The sequence below is a fragment of the Bos indicus genome, chromosome X, assembly GCF_029378745.1.
Source record: "Bos indicus isolate NIAB-ARS_2022 breed Sahiwal x Tharparkar chromosome X, NIAB-ARS_B.indTharparkar_mat_pri_1.0, whole genome shotgun sequence".
NCBI classification, from domain to species: domain Eukaryota; kingdom Metazoa; phylum Chordata; class Mammalia; order Artiodactyla; family Bovidae; genus Bos; species Bos indicus.
Genome location: NC_091789.1, coordinates 86075097 through 86098482, shown reverse-complemented (window position 1 = coordinate 86098482; position 23386 = coordinate 86075097). Strand labels below are relative to the sequence as shown.

General features: G+C 41.9%; 1 protein-coding gene across 1 annotated transcript; it reads left to right on the top strand.

The window, feature by feature from the left end:
- Positions 1-16566: 16566 nt before the first annotated feature.
- AWAT1 (acyl-CoA wax alcohol acyltransferase 1) lies at positions 16567-22880 on the top strand. The gene is made up of 7 exons (XM_019955640.2): positions 16567-16642; positions 17543-17650; positions 17939-18009; positions 18880-19084; positions 19766-19937; positions 22063-22262; positions 22490-22880. The coding sequence occupies exons 1-7, from the start codon at positions 16567-16569 to the stop codon at positions 22642-22644; spliced, it is 987 nt and encodes a 328-aa protein (XP_019811199.2). The 3' UTR covers positions 22645-22880.
- The last annotated feature ends 506 nt before the right edge of the window (positions 22881-23386 follow it).

The following is a 23386-nucleotide window of genomic DNA, read 5'->3' as shown; positions in this document are numbered from 1 at the left end:
CTAGTATATAGCACAGGGAACTATATTCAGTATTTTGTAATAACCTAAAAGGGACAAGAATCTGAAAATACACAGATGGAGGCACAACTGAGTCATTTTACTGTACATCTGAAACTAATACAAACTAACATCATAAACCAAGTATACTTCAATTAAAAAATTTTGTACAGATTGTCTGGTAACTGGTTGAAGTAGAATGAACAAGAGGAGAGTGAAAGATGAGGTGACAGAAGTAGACAGAGGCTAATCAGGCAGGCCCTTATAAGACAGTGTGATAGCTTTGGATTTTCTAAGTGAGATGAGGAATTGTTAGAAGCCTTGCTATTTTTAGTATAAAAAATTTTAAACATACACAAAACTAGAGAGAATAGTATTAATAATCATGAACTTCCATAAACATATCACTTGGATTTGCAACTATTAAGATAATGGCATTTGCTTCATCTATGTCAACTTTCCTTTTTTATTTTTTAGTAATTTTTATTGGAGTATAGTTGCTTTGTAATGTGTTAGTTTCTACTGTACACCAAAGTGAATCAACTATATGTATATATATAACCCGTCTTTTCTGGATTCCCTTCCCATTTAGGTCACTCCAGGGCACTGAATAGAGTTCCCCATGATATATCATAGTTTCTCATTAGTTATCTATTTTATACATAGTAGTGTACATATGTCAATCTCAATCTCCCAATTCATCCCCTCTGCCCCACCTTGGTTTCCATATATTTGTTCTCTACATCTGTCTCTCTATTTCTGCTTTGCAAAAAAGTTCATCTGTATCATTTTTCTAGATTTCACATTAGTGATATTATATGATATTTTGTTTTTCTCTTTCTGACTTCACTCTGTGTAAGTGTCTCTGTGTCTCTACGTCCATCAACGTCTCTCCAATGGCACAATTTTGTTCCTTTTTATGGCTGAATATACTCCATTGTATATATGTACCATGCGGGGAGTGAGCTCCGCCCGTGGCAAAGGTCATGAGGAAGGAGGCTTGGCATACGTAAAGGCGGGATTGAGCCTCAGGAGTCCCCCTGGAAATTCTCGAGCATCTACCCCCAAAACCAGAGTCTGCCTACTTTCTGCTTTGTGCTTTCACCTACACCTCTGACTTTACGGGGGCTCTCTCTGAAAAAAGAGTTAGCTTACAGCTCCAGTTAACAATTCCTGGGTGTGACAGTGTTTCAACCTGCAAACTCCTTTGGAAGTCCTCTAGCCTGCCTGAATAGGTTTTTCCGGCCACATGTGATTGTTCAGAGCCTCCCAACTGTGAGAGGCAGGAGATGTTCTAAACTGTCTAAACACAGATTCCTTTGAGTAGTTAAAAGATTGATTAGAAATTGTATTGGTGAAGGGTTTTTCACTTATTGGGCCAATGTTTGCTGCTAAGTCTCCATACTCCTTACCTACTGTGTCCTTGGCAGTGTATTGATTGATATAATGGGTGTATAGAAATGTAAGTAGTAGCCTCAATGTTTGTAACCTTGGGCCCTTGAGTTAATTCTTTTCTTGATTGAGCCCACCTCACCTTTGCCCTATAGGAATGCAGCTTTGTCCAATGCTTTTTTGGAGGCTGGCGCCTGACTTTGGAATAATCACCTTTAGAGAAAAATAAGTTTCTTAAAATGTTAACAGGCCTCCGGGCCAGAAGATGATGCAAATCACCTGAACTTTTGCATATGATAAGTTTGAAAGCCTGGCTTCGATTAGGACCAGGAACTGCTATCCTTGTATGACTCTACCCCTTCCCCCATTATCCTCTATGCATAACTTAAGGTATAAAAACTACTTTGGAAAATAAAGTGCGGGCCTTGTTCACCGAAACTTGGTCTCCCCATGTCGCTCTCTCTCTCAAATTCTGGCTGAGTCTCCATCTGGAGCGCGGAACCCGCCATGCTTGCTAATTATGCCTGGGCTTCTAAGATCCGACCGGGGAGGCCTCAGTGTCTCCTCTCCTTCGGGAGAACGGAAGGACGCCTGTGGCCTACGTAAGTGGTGCAAACTTCTTGTCTTGAAGTTTTATTGGTCTCCCGCGTAAACCAAGCTACTCAGCCTCTTTTCTCCACTGAATTTCCTCACTGAGCTATCCTCATTCTATTACTCTTTATATCCTTAATTAACGTTTAATTAAGCAGTTGTTTCCTGATCCTCGCCTACGCCATCTCTCCTTCGAATACCCTGGATCAGCCAGGGCTGGACCCCGGCAGTACCACATCTTCTTTATCCATTCCTCTGTTGATGGACATTTAAGTTGCTTCTATGTCCTGGTTATTGTAAATACTGATGCAATGAACATTGGGGTGCAAGTATCTTTTTTGAATTATGTTTTTCTTAGGGTACAAGCCCAGGAGTGGGATTGCTGGGTCATATGGTAGTTCTATTTTTGTTTTTTTAATGACCCTCCATACTGTGCTCCATAATGGTTGTATATTTCCATCAACAGTGTAGGAGGGTTCCCTTTTCTCCACACTCTTTTCAGCATTTATTGTTTGTATGATTTTGATAACTAATTTTTAAAATTTATTTATTTTTTTAATTGAAGGATAATTGCTTTACAGAATTTTGTTGTTTTCTGTCAAACCTCAACATGTATCAGCCATAGGTATACATATATCCCCTGCCTTTTGAACCTCCCTCCCAGATGATAACTGTTTTAACTAGTATGAGGTGATACCTTATTGTAGTTTTGATTTGCATTTCTCGAATAATTAATGACCTTGAGCATCTTTTCATGTGCTTTGGGGCAGTCTTCTTTGGAGAAATGTCTATTTATGTTTTCTGCCCTTGAATTGATTGGGTTGTTTGTAGTTTTTTTTATTAATTGATTTATTTTTTATTGAAGGATAATGGCTTTCCAGAATTTTGCTGTTTTTTGTCAATCCTCAACATGAATCAGCCATAGGTATACATATTGTATTTTTTATATTGAGTTTTATGAGCTATTTTTATATTTTGGAAATTAAACCCTTGTCAGTCAAATCATTTGCAAATATTTTCTCCCATTTTGAGGGCTGTCTTTTTGTCTTGTTTATGGTTTCCTTTGCTGTGCAAAAGATTTTAATTTTAATTAGATTCCATTTATTTATTTTTGTTTCTATTTTCAATATTCTAAGAGGTGGGTCAAAAAAGATTGTGCTGCAATTTATGTCAAAGAGTGTTCTGCCTATGTTTTCCTCTAAGAGTTTTACAGTATCCAGCCCTACATTTAGGTGTTTAATCAATTTTTAGTTCATTTTTGTGTGTGGTCTTAGACAGTGTTCTAATTTCATTCTTTTACATGTAGCTGTTCAGTTTTCCCAGTACCACTTATTGAAGAGGCTGTCTTCTCTCTATTGTAAAAAAGAATAACCGTTTTCTTTTGTTGTTTTGTTGTTTATTTTTGGCTGCACTGGATCTTTGTTGCTTTGCACAGGCTTTCTCTAGCTGCGGTGAGGAGGAGCCACTCTTCACTGCGGTGTGCAGGTCTCACTGCGGGCTCTTTCTGTTGCGGACCACAGAGCTCCAGCACTCAGGCTTCAGTAGTTGCAGCACAGGGGCTCAGTAGTTGTGGCTTTTAAGCTCTGGAGCGCAGGTTCAGTAGTTGTGGAGCATGGACTTAGTTGCTCCACGGCATGTAGAATCTTCCCAGATCAGACACTGAACCTGTGTCCCCTGCATTGGCAGGTGGATTCTTCTCCACTGCACCACCAGGGAAGTCCACTCTTTTCTTATATAACAATAAAGCCATCATCACACCTAAAAAATTAACTATGATTCCTTAGTATCATCTAATACTCAGTCTTTAGTCAAATTTTCCTCCTTCCTTTCAAAATAGTTTTTTTTTTTTTTTATACTTGGTTTATGATGTCAGTTCAATTTTTTTATCCACAGAAGTTCTCTCTCTCCCCTCTTTCACTTTTTTCAAACCATTGACTTATTGAAAACCCTAGACCATTGTCTTACAAAAAGTCCCATTACCTGAATTTGTCTGTTAGCTTTTTCATGGGATCTTTGAAGTTGTTCCTTTATCCTTCCTATTTCCTGTAAACTGGAAGTCAGCCAGAGGCTTGTTTAGATTCTGGCTCAGTTTTGAAGGTAAGAGAACTTGATGGGTATGTGCTTCATATTGGAGTTATCCCTTTTTTCATGCTACTGAGATTAAAATATAGTTGGTGATAGCCTGATCTTTTCAGGGTAATATTCCACATCAACCTTCACCTCATGGTAAAAGCAATCAATGATAATCCTTGCAAGACACAATTATTTCATCATAAGTTGTACAATGATGTTTTTCTATTTCTATCATTCCATCTACACTTATTAGCTCATATAATGCAGTATATTGATAAGCCTCACTTCCAAATCTACCCCCTCTAATGTTTTCCTTCCCTTTCTCAACAGGAATGGGTAATTTGTTGCTTTTTTTTTTCCTTCTAGAGGTTTTTTTCCAATTAGAAGCGTTTATATGATATATTTGTATGTACATGTATATATCCATATCCCTCCTCCTCTTCTTGACTAAAGGTTGCATTGTTGTACCTTGCTTTTTTCACTTAAAATATATCCTGGAAATCACTTCATATGTGTCTTCCTCATTATTAGTTTTGAGCAAGGTAACAACATACTCTGACATATTAATAGTTTAGAAGCCTTCCTCTAGCTGCCTTGAAAAAAACAGAATTTAAAAGTTCACATACCAAAGCAGGGAGATCATTAAGATGCTGCCGTCTCGTATCATGCAAATAAAAGCAACATCCTAGAGATGGAAATGCCTGGGACCCTGATAACTTCACCGAGTAGCCCAGCACAATAGCTACCTCATGGTGTCTGAAACAGAGGTAAACAGATCTTTATCTTCTTTAAACTACATTTTATTTTGGATCTCTGTCACATTCACGGAACGTACATCCTAATTAACAAATCGTTCTTATTCTAACATGCTCTGATTATTATGACTGGGAATCAAGACAACTAGCTTTTTGTCTTGACTGTATTGGTCATATGACCTTAAGCAAAGGGGTGAGAGAGTGTTCTGGGTAGATGAACAGCATCAGTAAGGTTTCAGAGGCTGTGCAATTTGGCTTTTCTCTCATGAGCAATAGAGGATCCCTGAAAGTGATAGTACAGAAGGAATTCTCAAAAGATAAAGTGGGTAGTAGTATAGAAAGGAAAAGAAACCAAAGACCAGGAGACCAGAATAGGAACCCAGCCTTAGGTCTTGCTTTTACCCAACACATAGTCATTGATGATCCAAGATAACTTACTTTCTCAGTGATTTACCATGGTTAACCCTACCACCATCTCTCTGTCTCTACTTCCTACTATTAATATTTCCTCTGCTGCTGCTGCTGCTGCTGCTACTAAGTCGCTTCAGTTGTGCCTGACTCTGTGCAACCCCATAGACGGCAGCCCACCAGACTCCCCCGTCCCTGGGATTCTCCAGGCAAGAACACTGGAGAGGGTTGCCATTTCCTTCTCCAATGCACGAAAGTGAAAGTGAAGTCACTCAGCTGTGTCCGACTCTCAGTGACCCCATGGACTGCAGCCTACCAGGCTCCTCCGTCCACGGGATTTTCCAGGCAAGAGCACTGGAGTGGGTTGCCATTGCCTTCTCCAATATTTCCTCTACTTGTTGCTAACTCCACTCCAGCCACAGGACCAGTTTGCTGTTCCTTAAATAAATTCTTCAAACAAACATGCTCCTACGCCAGGGCTGTTGTACTTGCTGTTCCCTCTGTCTGGAATGGCTCTTCCCCTTGATATCTATATACAAGGAGGCAACATCAACCATCCCCAAGAAATAGAAAGGTAAAATGGTGTCTGAGGAGGCCTTAAAAATTAGCTGTGAAAAGAAGAGAAGCTAAAGGCCAAGGAGAAAAGGAAACATGTACCCATCTGAATGCAGAGTTCCAAAGAATAGCAAGGAGAGATAAGAAAGCCTTCCTCAGCAATCAGTGCAAAGAAATAGAGGAAAACAATAGAATGGGAAAGACTAGAGATCTCTTCAAGAAAATTAGAGACACCAAGGGAACATTTCATGCAAAGATTGGCACAATAAAGACCAGAAACAGTATGGGCCTAACAGAAGCAGAAGATAGTAAGAAGAGGTGGCAAGAATACACAGAAGAACTATACAAAAAAGACTTTCATGACCCCGATAACCACGATGGTGTGATCACTCACCTAGAGCCAGACATCCTGGAATTCGAAGTCAAGTGGGCCTTAGAAAGCATCACTATGAACAAAGCTAGTGGAGGTGAAAAAATTCCAGTTGAGCTATTTCAGATCCTAAAATATGATGCTGTGAAAGTGTTGCACTCAATATGCCAGCAAATTTGGAAAACTCAGCACTGGCCACAGGACTGGAAAAGGCCAGTTTTCACTGCAATCCCAAAGAAGGGCAATGCCAAAGACTGTTCAAACTACTGCACAATTGCACTCATCTCACACGCTAGTAAAATAATTCTCAAAATTATCCAAGCCAGGCTTCAACAGTATGTGAACCATGAAATTCCAGATGTTCAAGTTGGATTTAGAAAAGGAGGAAGAAGCAGAGATCAAATTGCCAACATTTGTTGGATCATAGAAAAAGCAAGAGAGTTCCAGAAAAACATCTACTTCTGCTTTATTGATTACGCCAAAGCCTTTGACTGTGTAGATCCCAACAAACTGTGGAAAATTCTTCAAGAGATGGGAATACCAGACCACCTTACCTGCCTCCTGAGAAATCTGTATGCAGGTCAAGAAGCAACAGTTAGCACCGGACATGGAACAAGGGACTGGTTCCAAATCGGGAAAGGAGTACGTCAAGGCTGTATATTGTCACCCTGCTTATTTAACTTATATGCAGAGTACATCATGCAAAATGCCAGGCTGGATGAAACACAAACTGGAATCAAGATTGCTGGGAGAAATATCGATAGCCTCAGATATGAAGATGACACCACACTTATGGCAGAAAGTTAAGAGGAACTAAAGAGCCTCTTGATAAAAGTGAAAGAGGAGAGTGAAAAAGCTGGCTTAAAACTCAACATTCAAAAAATTAAGATCATGGCATCCGGTCCCATCACTTCATGGCAAATAGATGGGGAAACAATGGGAACAGTGACAGACTTCATTTTCTTGGGCTCCAAAAGCACTGCAGATGGTGACTGCAGCCATGAAATTAAAAGATGCTTGCTCCTTGGAAGAAAACCTATGACACACCTAGACAGCATATTAAAGAGCAGAGACATTACTTTGCCAACAAATGTGGCATAGTCAAAGCTATGTTTTTTCCAGTGACTGAACTGAACTGAACTGAAATAAATTCCTTGAACAAATATGCTCCTACCTCAGGGCCTTTGTACTTGCTGATCCCTCTGTCTAGAATGGCTCTTCCCCTTGATATCTATATACATTCCCTGACCAATCTACCTAAAATGGCACTTCTCTCCCATCCCCTTTATTCTGATTTATTTTACTTCACAGAATATGTCACCATTTGACATTATATATTCCTTTGTTGTTGTCATCCCTCCCTAGAATATAAGCATCATGTGGACAAGGACCTTGTTTAGTTTACTGCTGAAATCCTAGTACTTAGAACACTGCATACAATAGTTGGCACACAATAAATATTTGTTGAATGAATGAGATAAGTAAAATAGATTTACTTAAGCCCTTATACTAGTAACTGACTTTAAAAATTTTTAGAGAAAACATGAGGCAAAAGGGGTGAGGAAGGCCAGTGCTCTATGGTGACCTAAATGTGAAGGAAATCCCAAAAAGAGGGAGGATATGTGTATACGTGTGGCTGATTCACTTTGCTGTATAGCAGAAACTAACAACGTTGTAAAGCAGCTATATGCACGTGTGTATGTGTATGCACACTTATTCATGTCTGACTCGTTGCGACCCCACAGACTGTAGCCTGCCAGGCTCCTCTGTCCATGGGATTTTGCAGGCAGGGATACTCCAGTAAAAAATAATTTCTTAAAAAAAAAGAGGTGAGGAGGGAAGGCCTAGGATGGAATGGTCAACCCTGAGGCTAAGAACATGGAGGAATGAGCTTGAAAAGGAGCTAAGAAGCTTAGCTCAATCCCATTTATAGACTGAAAAGCACTCAAATTAACTTTTGTGATGATTTTAATGTTTTCTGTAACTAACTAAACGTGCCATTTTTGCATCTCTGTCTTTTTCCCAAAGTTATAAAAATTAAAAAAAAAAAAAACAAAGTTTTCAAATTTTGGAATAAAGTATAGAAAAAATTCTTCATAATCTCGGGGAAATTTTTATTAAAATAACACACAAACATGCAAACCTTAAAGGAAAGGATTGATACATTCACATTAAAATTAAGAACTTTAAAAAATCTCTAAAAAAGAGAAAAGACCGTCTACAAACAAGGATAAAGATCATCTATTCAACAGATATTATTGAGCAACAATAACAGGACAGTAATGGTCCTTAGGATAAATTAGTAGACAAGTCAAAACAAAATTCCTGCCTTTAAGGAGCATTCTATTGAAATGCATAATATGTTGAGCAAAAGGGCCCAGGTACTATCCTAAGTACTTTATATATATATATATATATATATATATATATATATATATATATTAACTCCTTTAATTGGCACACATGCATATATATGTGTGTCTATGACAAGTTTATGAGTTAAGTACTCCACAGATGAGAAAAATGTAGATCAAAGAGGTTAAGAAAACTTTGGCACAGAGAGATTAACTGCCGGAGATCACACAGTTATTGAAGGGAGGAGCTGGGAGTTGAACCTAATCTGGTTCCAGAGACTATATTGACATTCACAGTACCCAACTGACAAAGGATTAGTATTTGTCAAGAGATCCTACATATCAACAAGTAAAAGCTAACTATTAGGAAAATGAGTAAAAGATGTAAGCAAGGAGTTTCCAGAAGAAATATGACCTATAAGTATAAGAACCAATGCTCAACCTCTTTAGTAAATAGGGAAATACAAATTCAAACTGCAAAAGGTAGCATTTTACACTAAATTGGCAAAAACTTTAAAGTTAAAGCCAAGTGTTAGGATATGGAGCAACGTGAACCCACACCCTGCTGAAAGCATATGATGTAATCACTTTGGAAAACAATCTAGCATGTCCTAGTAAAACAGAATCTGCCCAGAACCTATGATTCAGCAGTTCCACTCCTACGCATATGCCCTAGAGAGACTTTTATACATGAGCACTACAACACATGGTTAAGAATGTCCTAGAAACAGGGTTCATGACAGCAAAAATAAGCTGGAAACAAACCAAATGTCCATCAAATAAGACCATGGATAAATAAACCACAGTACATCCATCCATATTCATAGAATGGAATACAAAAAAGCAGAGCTACATATGTCAACAAAGATGAAACTCAAAATCTTAGTGGTTGAGTGGAAAGAGTCAAGTCAGAGAGAAATACCATATGTAAGTGTGTGTGTGTGTATATATATATAAATATACACAAAAGTCTGTGAGTGCTCAGTAGTGTCCAACTCTTTGTGAAGCCATGAACTGTAGCCCACCAGGCTCCTCTGTCCATGGAATTCTCCAGGCAAGAATATTGGAGTCTGTTACCATTCCCTTCTCCAGGGGATCTTCCTAACCCAGGGATCGAACCCAGGTCTCCTGCATTGCAGGCAGACTCTTTACCATCTGAGCAACCAGGAAAGCCCTATACATTCCTATAGAGAGAGACAGAATAAACATGCAAAATACTGACAACTACTGACTTGAAGAGATAGATGATATACAAATGTGTATTATACTATTCTTTCAACTGTCCTGTATGCTTGAATTTTTTTAACTGGAAAAACTAACTTTGAAGGCCTTTAGAAGAAGCATGCTTTGTCTATTTCACCATAATTCGCACCATTCTCTATTATAACTCTTTAGCCTGTTCCCTCATTTCTAGTACATCTGGTACCTAGAGACATTTGAGTTTGCAACTGGTAGCTCAGCTTGTAGGTCTTGGTCCCTCTTGCATCTCCTTGTCTCCTGCATGTACATGGTTGGTTTGGCCATTCCCACAGCCTGAACAAACCATATGTGAAGGTTGGGTTTTAAGAGAGGACAATACAAGCTAATGTAATTCTCCAGTACCCTGCAATAGGGAAGGAAGCCCTCTTCACCTTCCTCCCAGCAGTTACAGAAATTTCAGCAAGTGAACTACACCTTATGAGAAAAAGGTGGGGCCTTGAAAAAGTCTAGCCATGCCAGCTAGTTTCTCCTAGAAGATAAGAGGAATAAATCAATGAGTCTATATGACTCTCTGGCATCAAAGGTGAAAAGGATGGGAAAGGAAAATCTTCCAGCAACATCAAGGGGCCTGTGAGGTTAACAACTGTATCAGGGATATAAAGTATGAGATAATTGCCTGTAACCTGTGCCTTGACTTGTGAGTTAAAATCCCTTGAAGGTTCTTAGGCATCAGAGAGTCTGCAGCCAATAAACTGTTCTTCTTCAGACTGATCAGTTTTTAGCCCCATAGAGTCTAGTGGCACCGGGAAAACTGAAGCAGCTTCCAAGTTAGTATCTGCCCAGCCATATTTGGTGATATGACAGGTTTTTTCTTTGCAAACTCTGGTTTTCACTCCCGCAGCGCTCACACTGCACTAAACAAACCCTTGATTCCTACCACCCCCAGCTTGCCTATTTCTGCACACACACCACACAGCATGAATGCATACAATTGTTTAGCATGCAATAGGCTTAGAAAGGACTAGGCAGATAGCCAGAGGCAGACAGGGTCACTTGGGGAATAAACTGAGGCTGACTGGTGGCACTGAATGCCAAAGAAGGTAGGGAAAGCACAAGGCTGCAGTCCGATTGTTCTTATCACATGAAAAGAAAGATGGAGAGCATTTGAACTTCTGACCTCCACTCACCTCTGACCTAGCCTAGCCCTGGGTGGTTTCTACTGGCCATGTCACCTTATGGAATGGACTTGTCTTTTGGTTTATTCTTGCTTTGACCTCCACCCCTTGCTGACTTTCCAGATCTTAACACTTCAACTTGTTTCTGTCATCCAGCTCTCCATAGGACCAGGCTTAGCTTTGGGGAATATTGACACCTGTCCATCTTTCCCCTTGACCTGCTTTGGCTATATGCTGTCCACTTCCTATTGTGAGAGAGCTCACTTAAGGATTTGATGCTGCTATCATGAAACCTTACCAGGCCAAGGACTGAAGATATGGAAAAGAGGAGCTCTATTACCAAAGCTGTAGTATCAAGAAGATATCTTCAGTATATAGAATGGATAAACAAGAAGCTCCTACTGTGTAGCACAGGGACTAATTATCACAGGAACAATATCCTGTGATAAACCATAATGGAAAGGAATATGAAAAAATATATATGAATGACTGACTCACTTTGCTGCATAGCAGAAATTGGCAAAACACTGTAAATCAACTATACTTTAATAAAATAAACTAAAAAAGACGAAAATACCTTTGGACATCTGAGAAGGAAGTGAAGGGCAAGAGCAGATAATTAGTTGCTAAATTGTGACCCAGGGGCAAGGTAGTACTTCTCATGTGTAGTGCTCAAGAGGGCAATTCCTATTGCAAAGGTGAGTAGGTAGATACATACATACATACCTACATAGGTAAGTGGATAATTAGGGAAGGGGGACATCTGTAAACAATGAGAATGTCTAATCAACCAACAATTTTAGTTAGTACAATTCTGTGAGGTCATGTTTAAAAAATGGTGGGAGTAGAAAAGAAAGGATCAGTATATTTACTAACAGTCAGTTCTCACATTCCCAAGTTCCCTAATTTCTTTTGTCCATTACTTCATTTTCTCTGATACAATTCATAATGGCCAGGACCACCTATATACCAAAAGTCCCCAGCCTAGGGAATTGCAATCACTCTCCTTAGTTCAGGCGAGACTAGATTTTTTTTTTCTCTCAAAAAGAAAACAATATGAAAGCAAACAACGTGATTTGACACGGCAGATTTCTTTCCCTGATCTTTCCTAAATTTAGGCTGATCTCAGTGATCCACAGCCTTCAAGACCCATTTCTTCATGTTTCACCTCAGCCCTGGACTTGGCTTGTGTTTAAACATTACTGAGTTTGAGCGGAAGTGAAACTAATCAGCAGCCCTGCTAGGTCTAGTACATTGGAAGCCTTCAAGAAATCTGTTTCCTGAGCCGTTTGGAGAAGAGGGTCAAGCCCTTTCTTCAGACCTAGTTGTCTCTTTGGAGAGAGAGAGGCTGATTCTGCTGACTACACTACCTGGTCACTGGACCTTACCTGGGTTAACCGAGGCTTGAGGAAGTGGCCCACTTTTTGCACCAGTAAATCCTAAAAACTGGGAGAGAGGAAACTGAGCAGTGCCCACTGAAAGGGCTGTGGGTAAGTGAGTGTTTCTGACCAGTGACTTTTCACCCACCATTAAAAGACCTAGAAATCTGACCAGATTAGTAAAAGAGGCATATCTAAAAATGACTGCTTCCTCAATAATAGGGTATTGGTTAAACAAATCATGGCATAGCCATACAATGAAATGATGAAGTTATAGAAGAAAATTGACATGAAAAATGTCCATAATATACTGTAGGTTAAAAGGCAGATTAAACCCAGTATAGAGGGTCTTCTCTGGTGGAGCGCTGGATAAGAATCTGCTTGCCAATGCAGAAGGAAGATTCCACATGCTGTGGAACAACTAAGCCTATGTGCCACAGATTCTGAGCCTATGCTCCAGGGTCTGGGAGCTGCAGCTACTGAAGACCTCGTACCTACAGCCCGTGCTCTGCAACAAGAGAAGCCACTGCCATGAGAAGCCCAAGCACTGCAACAAAGAGTTTCCCTCACTGACTGCAACCAGAGAAAGCCCACACACAGCAACAAAGATCCACCCCAACCAAAAATAAATTAATTTAAAAAAACAGTACAGAGACTATGATTCTCTTTTGATTAAGAAATTATATATAATAACTAACATTTATTGAGCTTTAAATATGACCATATAAATAAACAAGGAACTGAAGAAAATGCTTTACATTAATTACTTACCCTCTTGACAAATCAATGGTATCTATAGATATTATACTCACCTTTTACAGATGAGGAAACTGAGGCACTAAACAGTTAAGTAATTGGTCATAGTTCCCTTAAGTGGCAGAGCTGAGATACAGACCTGGATATGTTGGACTCAAGAGCCTAAACTCTTCACAGTGACACAATATTTATCTCTATATTCATACAGGAAAAAGTCAAGAAAGAGAGATACCAGGATAAGAACAGTTAACAGTTGTTATTTCTGGATTGTGAGGTTATGAGTGACTTTTGTTTCCCTTATGTTTTCTTGTATAGTGTGAAATTTTTAGTAATTACATGGATTATTTGTATAATCAGGGAAAATAATAAATCAATTTCCATTTTGAAAAAAGCAAATAAACCATTGTTTCTAACCTGTAAGCAGCAAACCACTGTGGGTAGGTGAGGGTGGGGGTACTAACTTATATTACAAGGGTTCTGGAAATTCCTATATGGCCCAAGCACTGTCTAGAATGAATAAAAAATATGCTTACACACTTTTTTTCAAATGTCCTGATGTATACTGTCATGATATATAGCCATAGAGCTGTCATTTGTTTTATGTATCTATCTATATCAATCAATGGATGTTAAAAATACAACTATTTTTAATAGTTGTGGAAGTCCATGATATTATAAACATTAAAATAGGAAAATAAAGAATGTGATCTGCTACTAAAAGGAAAAATATATGTACACATATACTCTCTGTAGCTTGAGGGTCTTCTCAACAACTTACCTCCTTTTGGCAGGAGGATAAAAGGGAAAAACTAAAAATGCACAAATTATTAAAAGTTAATCCAGGAAGAGTTCTGAAAAAGATAATTTACAAGGACGAAAGGGCATGGACAGGGAGTTGATGTTGGCCTAGAAAATTCTGTTCTGGAAAGGCAGAACGCTAATCTCCCCTATGTTGCCAGGGGCTAGTCCTCACCCCCAAGTACAGGGATGTCAACAAGGATTGCAAGAGATGCTGCAATACCTGAATGCTCAAGCTTGCTCCAGGGCAAGGCTGATGTTCAATTAGCAGGACGAGCTGAAGTGGGAACAGCCCTCCAGGTGCAGAGAAGGCAAAGTATGCAGAACTCTGTCTTTTGCCAAAATGACTCAAAGGTCAGCACTCGCCTTCTTTCCTCTCATTCTTATTTTGCAACGTGTCCCTTGTCCTCTATTTCTATATAACCTTTTGTCCCCCCAATTCATTACCCAGGACACACTCCTCCATAGGATTCCTATGATCTCATTACCCATAAGAAATCACAGACCTCAAACTAAAATACTCATTCACTGTTCATTTAATACTGAGGGCCTAGGACTTTCCAGGCATTATGGGCAGATGCACTAAAAAATAAGATATGGTCCCTACCCCTTTAGAAGCATACCAACTCTAAGAGTGAAAATCAAATGAAAACAAAACACCAACAATTCAATTTGTTTCAGCGGGCATGAAATTATAACAAGGCAAGAGATGAAAATCAGAAAGAAGAATGAGGGCTTTGCTGCCCCCCTCACTTTGGCCTGTATGTGGTGATCACTTATGCACCAGGCTTTACACCCTCACTCCTGCTCCTGGGAGCTTATTCTGAGGTCTGGAAGACTGGCTTACTCCAAGGGAAATAGTCTTTGACAGGTCAATGGCAGGGGGTAAAGGAAAATAGGAAGTAGGATTGTTCTGTATTAAAAATAAAGGAAGATCTTGCTGAAGGGCTCAAACCTGAGTCTGATCCAGTGTTTGAATCCAGCTGCCAATCTGGGGGAAGTACAGACACACAGCAGGCACAATCTAGACTGTGGGAGATTCTCTAGGTCAAAATGATCAGGAAAAGAAATGGATGGACGGGGAAACTGGAAACTAAAACAGACTTAAACTCTTACAAAATGCCAAAGTCGTAAAAGACAAGGAAAGACCAAGAAACCGTCATAGATTGGAGAAGACTAGAGAGACATGATGACTAAATGCAACGTGGGACCTGATGACACCCTGAAACAGAAATGGACGTTAGTAGGAAAAACTAGTGCAATTTGAATAAAGTCTGGAGTTAACAATAACGTTCCAGTATTGGTTTCCTAGCTCTGATAACTATACATAAGATGGTTACATAAGAGGAAGATGGGTAAAGGGCATAGGGAACTTTGCAACTCTCCTATCAATCTAAAATTATTCCCAAATAAAAAGTTTTAAAAAGAGAGAACCTAAGGCACATAATAATTTTTGTAATGGACAGGACTAAACTATGGTAATTAGGGAAGTGTGTTTGAGTAATAAAACCATGGAAAGGCAAGGGAAAGATTTTCCTAAATGTCAAAGATAATGGTTACTTTGGGAGGAGGAAGAGGGTTGTGATTGTAATGGGGCATGTAAGAGGCTTCTGGGGTGGGTGAAAAACATCTATTGCTTGACCTAATGGTTGCAAGGTATTTGTCTTATAATAATTCATTAAGTCATACATTTGTTTTAGAACACAAGAAATTTTCATCTTTGTGTGCATGTTTCATGGTCATCTTCAACCACTATTAACATTTTGTCATACTTGTTTAATCTATCTCATTTTTTCCTTGGAGTATTTTAAAAGCAATTCTAAGACATCTGGGTATCTGTATCCGGGTTTTTTTTTTTTTTACAATGAAAATTTAAAGAGAGAGACATAACATCCAAATATAATCAGTGGACCTTGTTTAGATCCTGATTCAAATTAACTACCTGTAAAAAGATATTTGAATATAGATTGGATAATAGATATTAATAGAGGAGTATTAATTTTGTTAATGGTGATAATGGTATTTCTTATCGAAGAAAACATCCAAATTTCTGTAGATGCATAGTGAAATTTAGGGGTGAAATGACATGATGTCTTAGAGTTGTTTTAAAGTACTCCAAGAAAAAAAGTGGGGAGATAGATGAAACAAATATGACAAAATGTTAATAGTTGTTGAAGATGAACATGAAACATGAATACAAAGATGAAAATTTCTTGCATTCTCTAGTTTTGTGTGTACGTGGAAATCTTTATAATAGAAAATTGTAAAAGAGGGACATCCCCAAACCAGGCTGTCTCAGTGCAACAGCTTCAACAGACACCTGGCTCTAGGTGCTCCCCAACTCCACAAACCCGCAGTGCTCCCTTCCCACTAGCCATCTCTCTGAGGTCACAACACCTACAATCTCAGAGTAACCTGTGATGTGAAGGGTGTTTCCCTTCTCTGGACCTCTGGGTCACTAGGACTAGAGAACAGCCCTTCTCACCTTTTCTCCATCCTGATGTCCTAATAATCCCAGGAAAAAGAGTCAAAGGGCAAATATGGGCAGGGCCAGGGCTCAGATCTGTTAAGACTGTCCTTATACACCAGGGCCTGCCCACTTGAGTGGGTGGTAGGTATGGGGCAGGACAAAGAACAGATAGGGCAGGTAAAAATCCTCATAAATCATATGTGTTCACTACTGAGCGAGCTTCCAGAGGCTAGTGGCACCCTTGGTTGGAACACCGTTCTGGGATCTTCACTTCCTTCAGGCTCCTCGGCACAATGCCTTGTTTCAAGCAGCCTAAGCACTTCCAGAGTCTGGTACTTCTGCACTGGCCACTGAGCTACCTTGGCATGTGTGAGTACTGATCCAAGAGAGCATGGCAAGAAGCCATAATCAGAGGCCAGGACCAGATCTGGGGCAATTTTTATGCTCATGGGAAGTCTCATCTCTGGTCAAGGAGTCTTGAGCTCCCTAAGTGCCCTGAGAAGGAAAGGATAGAACCTCGCAGGCAGTAAAGACAGGTGGAGTGGGAGGAGGTACAACAGAATCATGATACTTCTGAGCAGATCTATCTAATTTCAGCCCCTCCCTAACCCTCACTATCTGGACAGGGGAAATGAGGCCCATGGAATAAGATGATACATCTGTAATCTTAAGGTAGCATGGGGAGTGGAGCAGAAGCATTAGCATTAAAGACAGAGAAGTATAACCTGTGTTTGAACCACTGGATTTTCCATTCTGGGAGGGGAGTGGTAGTAGCATGGTTGGAGTGGGAGGGGAGACAGAAATAATGGAAGGAATGGTGAACAGGCAAGAATAAAGGGCTGAAGATGCTGTATGCAAGGAGTATGGAGAGATATTGATACTATATGGGCAAGGGAGGGTGAGCTAGTGGTTTAACAAGCATTCAAGGGTGAGGAATGGGGAGGGAAATAGGAGACGAGGGAAAAGACAGTGTATTAATGGAAGCAGTGGGTGAAAAGCTGGTAGCAGGCAGGGAGCAGGTGTAGGGGGACGGTGAGCAGGCAGGTGGACAGAGATGAGAGGTAAGCAAATAAATAGGGCTGGTGTGTACGGTAGATGAAAGAGGGAAAGTTTGAAGGACAGGTGGATGTGGCTGATGGACAGGCAGGAGCTGGATTGTGCAGAAGGCCAAGACCAGGGGTTTGGAGAGTTTGGAGGGCTCTTAATAGGGCTGGACATGGTCAAGTTCTGCTGGCAGTACAAATTTGGTCTGATCTGCTCCCTCATCAGTTTGGATCTTGCAGCCATTGGCCATTTACCTACTGTTTACATCCTGGTGGCCACTACCAGCCCTTTACTTTGTCTGGTTTCTCCTGGACTGGAAGACCCCAGAGCAAGGTAAGACTCATGGACCTAGAAATAACAGGATTCAAGAATGCTCCATCTCAACCTGTAACCAAGGAGTTCCACTTACCATGCCACAGGCCTCTCATACAAGTTCTCGGAGCCAGGAGCTGGCTCCTCTCGGGGAGGGGCTGGGCCAGCCAGGACCATCCTGGGGTCTCTTCCTTTTCCACTTCCCTAGCAGAGCCACAGTCCTTCCAGGCTGCTCTGGAAGTGCTGGGTGAGTGAGAGGGCTGGGCTTGGCACACACAGACACATCCCCTACTGATATTTCTATCTCAGGTGGAAGGAGATCGGCCTGGGTAAGGAACTGGTGTGTCTGGACCCACATCAGGGACTATTTTCCCATTTCCGTAAGTGTCTCTTCCCCAGCATCCCTCACAGTTCCCCAAATACTAGGCACTGATGCTAAATGACTAGGGTTGTCCAAAAGGAAAGTGAGCATCTCAGAGAAGTCTTAGCGCAGGCTAGACAGACTTCAGGGTCCAACATTGCTACTGGGCATTTGCTACACTGCTAATATACTTTGGACGTCCTGGTAGGCATGACCTACCGGATGATGCAGGCAGAAACACAAGTACAGTTCAGATCAGTTTAACAAACTCTGATTGAAAACCTACTCTATACCACATAGTTTGGGGTAAAGAGAAGTGAGTAGGATGCAGTCCTCAGCCATTAAAAAAGTTCACATCCAATGGGGAGGACAGATGAGTACATATTCATGGTTTGGTACAAGGTACATAAGTAGTTCAGACCAGGTGTAAGGAAAGGCTTCATAAACAAAGTGATATCTAAGCTGGTTTTCAAAGCTCAGTAAACTAGCACTGGTAGGGAGTTGGGGGAGAAAATACCAGGAAGAAGTTGTAGAAATGTACTACTATGCTGCTCCTCTGTGCACTCTTTGGAGTAGATAAGAGATACTGCCAAGATTTTTGCCAACCTTTTTCATATGACAGCATTCACAGAAAATGATCCTACGCCTAAAGGGCGGAGACTGCTTTCCAGCCACAGGCAAGGAGCCCAGCAGTTGTAGGTGTCCCCGATTCTACTGGTCTCCCAGAGGGCAAGGAGTCAGATATCTTGACCCCCTCAACGCCACTCCTGGCCTCTTTGTTGAAAAGTTCTGCTTTACAGAGTTCCCTGAACCCTCTAAGGCATCTTCACCCTTGCTTTCTCGTGTGATCTCATTTCGTCACCTTTGATATTTCTCTCTGTGGCTGCAGATCCTGAAGACTAAAGAGCTATCACCAGAGCACAACTATCTCATGGGAGTTCACCCCCACGGCCTCTTGGCCTTCGGCGCCTTCTGTAACTTCTGCACTGAGGCCACAGGCTTCTCGAAGATCTTTCCAGGCATCACTCCCCATCTGGCCACGCTGTCCTGGTTCTTCAAGATCCCCTTTATTAGGGACTACCTCATGGCCAAAGGTGTTTCTGACCATACTTACTAGAGTTTCTGGCTCATCTCCCCACTTGGAAATACACCTTTTTAAGCCCCACCCCTCCTTCTCAGCCTCCTGCCATCTTAGCACAGTAGTTAAAAAGTATATGTTGTAGAGCAAACTGCCTGGGGTCGAATCCTGGCTATGCCACTTACTGTGTGGTCTTGGCAAGCTACTGAAGCTCCATTGGTCTCAGTTTCCTCATTTGTAAAGTGGTGCTGATGATAATAGTCTAACCTCAGATGTGGCGTAATGATTAAATGAGACAATACAAGTAAAACACCCAAGATAGCACCTGCCAAAGAGTATGTGCTCCATAAATAATAGCTGTTGCTATTAGTGGCAATCCAGGAAAAGGAAAAGGTAGAATTACAGTTGGGGATTTAGAAAGTCTTTCTGGTTTTTTCCCACTGAAAACCTTCCTACTATAGTTTTGACCTAGTGCCTCCTGTGAACTAGAAATATTGCCTCAAAGTGAAATGTGCTGCATTTGCTTGTCTTAGCCCTCTCTTCTCCACACCCTTTGTTCCATTCACTGATTCTCTTTCTGGGTCCCATGGTAAAGGGGGCACACAAGCCACTGAGTCAAGCAGAGGGTATTCCCCCTCAGCCATCCTCCCCTCTCTTGATCCTTTTGCTCCTCTCTCTGCTCCTTGGCTCTCCTCAGGTGTGTGCTCCGTGAGTCAGCCAGCTATTGACTACCTGCTGAGCCATGGCACTGGCAACCTTGTGGGCATTGTAGTTGGAGGAGTGGGAGAGGCCCTGCAGAGTGTGCCCAACACCACCATGCTCATCCTGCAGAAGCGCAAGGGCTTTGTGCGCATGGCACTCCAGCACGGGTAGGTGTCCCTCCTGGGCAGAGGTGGGTGGCCTCTGAGCAGCAGGACCTGGTAGGTGATGCCAAGATGAATCAGACATGAGTCTTACCCTCATAAAACTTACTAGTGAGTGGAAGAGACGACTGTAGAATTTCAAAGAGACTTAGGTCATCCACTCCTCTGGAGCTAACTGGACCAGTTCGTAGAAAGGCAACCAGAGATCCAGATTCATTATCGGGGGGCTTGGCTAGGGCTTACCTAAGACATAGATGATGCCCACATCATCTCTAGCAACATTGATATCTATATCTGTTCATGGTAAGTGCAAGAAGCAGTACATTATGTTGAGTATGCATTGTAGGGTCTGGAGTCAGGGGCCCTAATTTCAAACTCTGGCCCCATGGCTTACTGCGAATTCTGGGACAGGTTATTCAGCCGTTCTGAGCCTTGCTGCTTTCCTCTTCATCATGTGGCTACTAACAATTGTACCTGTTTCATAGGATTATTGTGGGGTTTAAATGAGTTTATCCACATAAAAGACCTACCATGTGCCCGGCATACAGTAAGAGATAAATGTTAGCCACTCTGCTGTGTATGCTTAGTTTCTCTAGTCATGTCTCACTCTTTGCGACGCTATGGACTGGGACCCGCCAGGATCCTCTGTCCGTGGGATTTTACAGGTGAGAATACTGGAGTAAGTTGCCATTCCCTTCTCCAGGAGGTCTTCCTGACCCAGAGATTGAACCATTGTCTTCTGTATTGCAGGCAGTTTCTTTACTGCTGAGCCACCAGGGAAGCCCCACTTCAGTTAGTGACCAACTCTTTGGGACCCTATGGACTGTGGCCTGCCAGGCTCTTCTGTCCATGGGATTCTCCAGGCAAGAATACTGGAGTGGATTGCCATGCTCTCCTTGAGGGGATCTTCCTGACCCAGGGATCAAACTGATCTCCTGCATCAGGGGTAAAGAGAGGGAGTAAAGAGCAGGAGGGACTTCCCAGGTGGAGCTAGTGGTAAAGAACCTGCCTGCTAATCCAGGAGACATAAGAGACCTGGGTTTGATCCCTGGGTCAGAAAGATCCCCTGGAGAAGGAAATGGCAACCCACTCCAGTATTCTCACCTGTAAAATCCCTTGGACAGAGGAGCCTGGCGGGCTACAGTCCATAGGTTGCACAGAGCTGGACACAACTGAAGTGACTTAGTATGCAAGCAAAGAGCAGGAGTCCAAGGCTAGAGCTGTGGGGGCTCCATCATGTCAGCATGCCAGTTCACTGGACACAGGGACAACTGTCCTCTAGCAGCTTCACAGAAGAGGGGAAGTACTTCTGAGGACCTTGTCTGAGTGGCCTGTTTGTCAGTTTGGAGCATAATGTGGTGGAGAGAGCTCTGAGCTGGGAACAAAGAGACCTAGGTTCTAGTCCAGCTCCTGCCACTCACTGAATACCTATGTGACCTTCCCCCTCCTGAACCTGGGCTTCTGGAGCTGTAGAAAAAAGAAAATAACCTCTCGGTGTGTTTTTCCACTGTCTCTGCTGTGAGGAACCAAAAGAGGTAATATGTGCCAAAACACTAAGAGATCGCCAGTAGTAATTCACAAAGATTTGTGTAAGAGAGACTGTTTTCCTTACTCTCACAGGAAGACATAAGGAGCCTGCTTTTCTACGTAGGGCTCTCTCAGAGTGGATTCCCATGGCTCTATGAGAGGGAAACAACTGTACTCCGCTCTAGTCTCAAGACCTAGGACAGAACACCTTATGCACAGTCCCTGCAGGCGAGAGGCACCTCATACATATACATACACATCTGTGCCAAACCATCGTCTTTTACTCTGTGCTTCCTACTAGAAATAGATATTCCCCTTCAGGACACCTCCTGGAAGCTTTTTCTTTATGCAGTGTGGGTTCCTGTGGATTTCTGCCCCCATATCTTGTCCTTGTGATCCTGGCCCAGAGAGAGTACTCTCATTGGCCTTGAAAATTTCAGGAAAAAGAGATACTAACGACAGGAGCCATATTCGGTGCAAGAAGAAATGTTTTACACCACAGGGATTTTATAATAGATGGGAGCCTGGCCAGAAACAAAAGTTCTTCCTGGGGGGTTCTCCACCCCAGGCTGTGTTTGGGAAATTAATCAAGGTTTTCCTACAGGGCTCATCTGGTCCCCACCTACACTTTTGGAGAAACTGAGGTGTATGATCAGGTGCTGTTCCATAAGGACAGCCGTATGTACAAGTTCCAGAGCTACTTCCGCCAGATTCTTGGTTTCTATTTTTGCATCTTCTATGGACGAGGCTTCCGCCAAGGCTCCACTGGGCTCCTGCCGTACCCGCTGCCTATCGTCACTGTGGGTGAGTCCTGCTCTCAGCCCCTAGGCCAGCTCAGCTTTTCCTCAACCTCAACCTCAGGCCTTTCCAATCTCCGCACCCCCCCACCAGCAAAGAAGAGGACAGCCTAGGGGGAGTAGTTGGGAGCTTACTTGGGATGTGAAAGGATTGGGCCCAGGGAAGGAGAAGGAGGTTAAAGAAAGTAAAGATTCTAACACTTGACCCTTCTCTTTTCCCATCTCTCTTGGCAGTGGGGGAGCCTCTGCCTCTGCCCAAAATCGAAAAACCAAGCCAGGAGATGGTGGACAAATACCACGCCCTCTACAAGAAGGCCCTGACCAAACTGTTTGATCAGCACAAGACCCAGTATGGCTGCCCAGAGACCCAAAAGCTGCTTTTCCTGTGACTGAAGGGGCAGTGTGCCCAATAGCACAAGCCTGGGAGAAAAGATTCATTAGCTGCCAACCAAAAGGGGGGGAAAGAGAGAAGCCAGAGGGCTGTGTGTGGTAGGGGAGGGCACTAGGAATTCCTTCCTTGCTACAGAGCCTTTGCAGTCTTCCTCCCTGAAATGCTTCACTGAGTCACTCCTTTAGGCCTGCCCCCTGCCCTGCCCACTATCCAGTCTCCTACCAGATTTCCTCTCTGAGCCCAACCTGCCAGGGACTGAAGGACTCAAATGTTAGCCAGGCAGCCTGAGTAACCACCACTATGGTTGCTGTTGTTGTGCTAATGCATTTTTAAATTAAGATATATTTACATACCATCAATTTAACCCATTTAAAGTATAAAATTCAGTTGTATTTAGTATACTCAAAGTTGTGCAACTACCATCACTATCTCATTTTAGAACATATTTCCGCAACCCCCCAAAAGAAACCCAGTACACATTAGCAGTCACTTCCCATTCTCTCATCCCCAGCCCCTGCCAACCACTAATCTACTTTCTGTCTCTAGGGATTTGCCAATTCTGGACTTTTTATATAAATGGAATCATAAAATATGTGATCTTTTGTGACTGGCTTCTTTCTCTTAGCATGATGTTTTCAAGGTTCATCCATGTTGTAGCATGTATCAGTACTTCATTCGTTTTATGACTGAATAAATATTTCATTTCACCAACTGATGGACTTTGGGTTATTTCCAATTTG

What these genes read in the sequence shown, in the direction of transcription:
- AWAT1 (XM_019955640.2), top strand. Translation starts at nt 16,567, where the DNA reads ATGCCTTGTTTCAAGCAGCCTAAGCACTTCCAGAGTCTGGTACTTCTG. An exon ending in CTGGAAGACCCCAGAGCAAG is followed by an intron (nt 17,651 to 17,938) that starts GTAAGACTCATG and finishes TTTCTATCTCAG; the next exon opens with GTGGAAGGAGATCGGCCTGG. An exon ending in CGCATGGCACTCCAGCACGG is followed by an intron (nt 19,938 to 22,062) that starts GTAGGTGTCCCT and finishes GTTTTCCTACAG; the next exon opens with GGCTCATCTGGTCCCCACCT.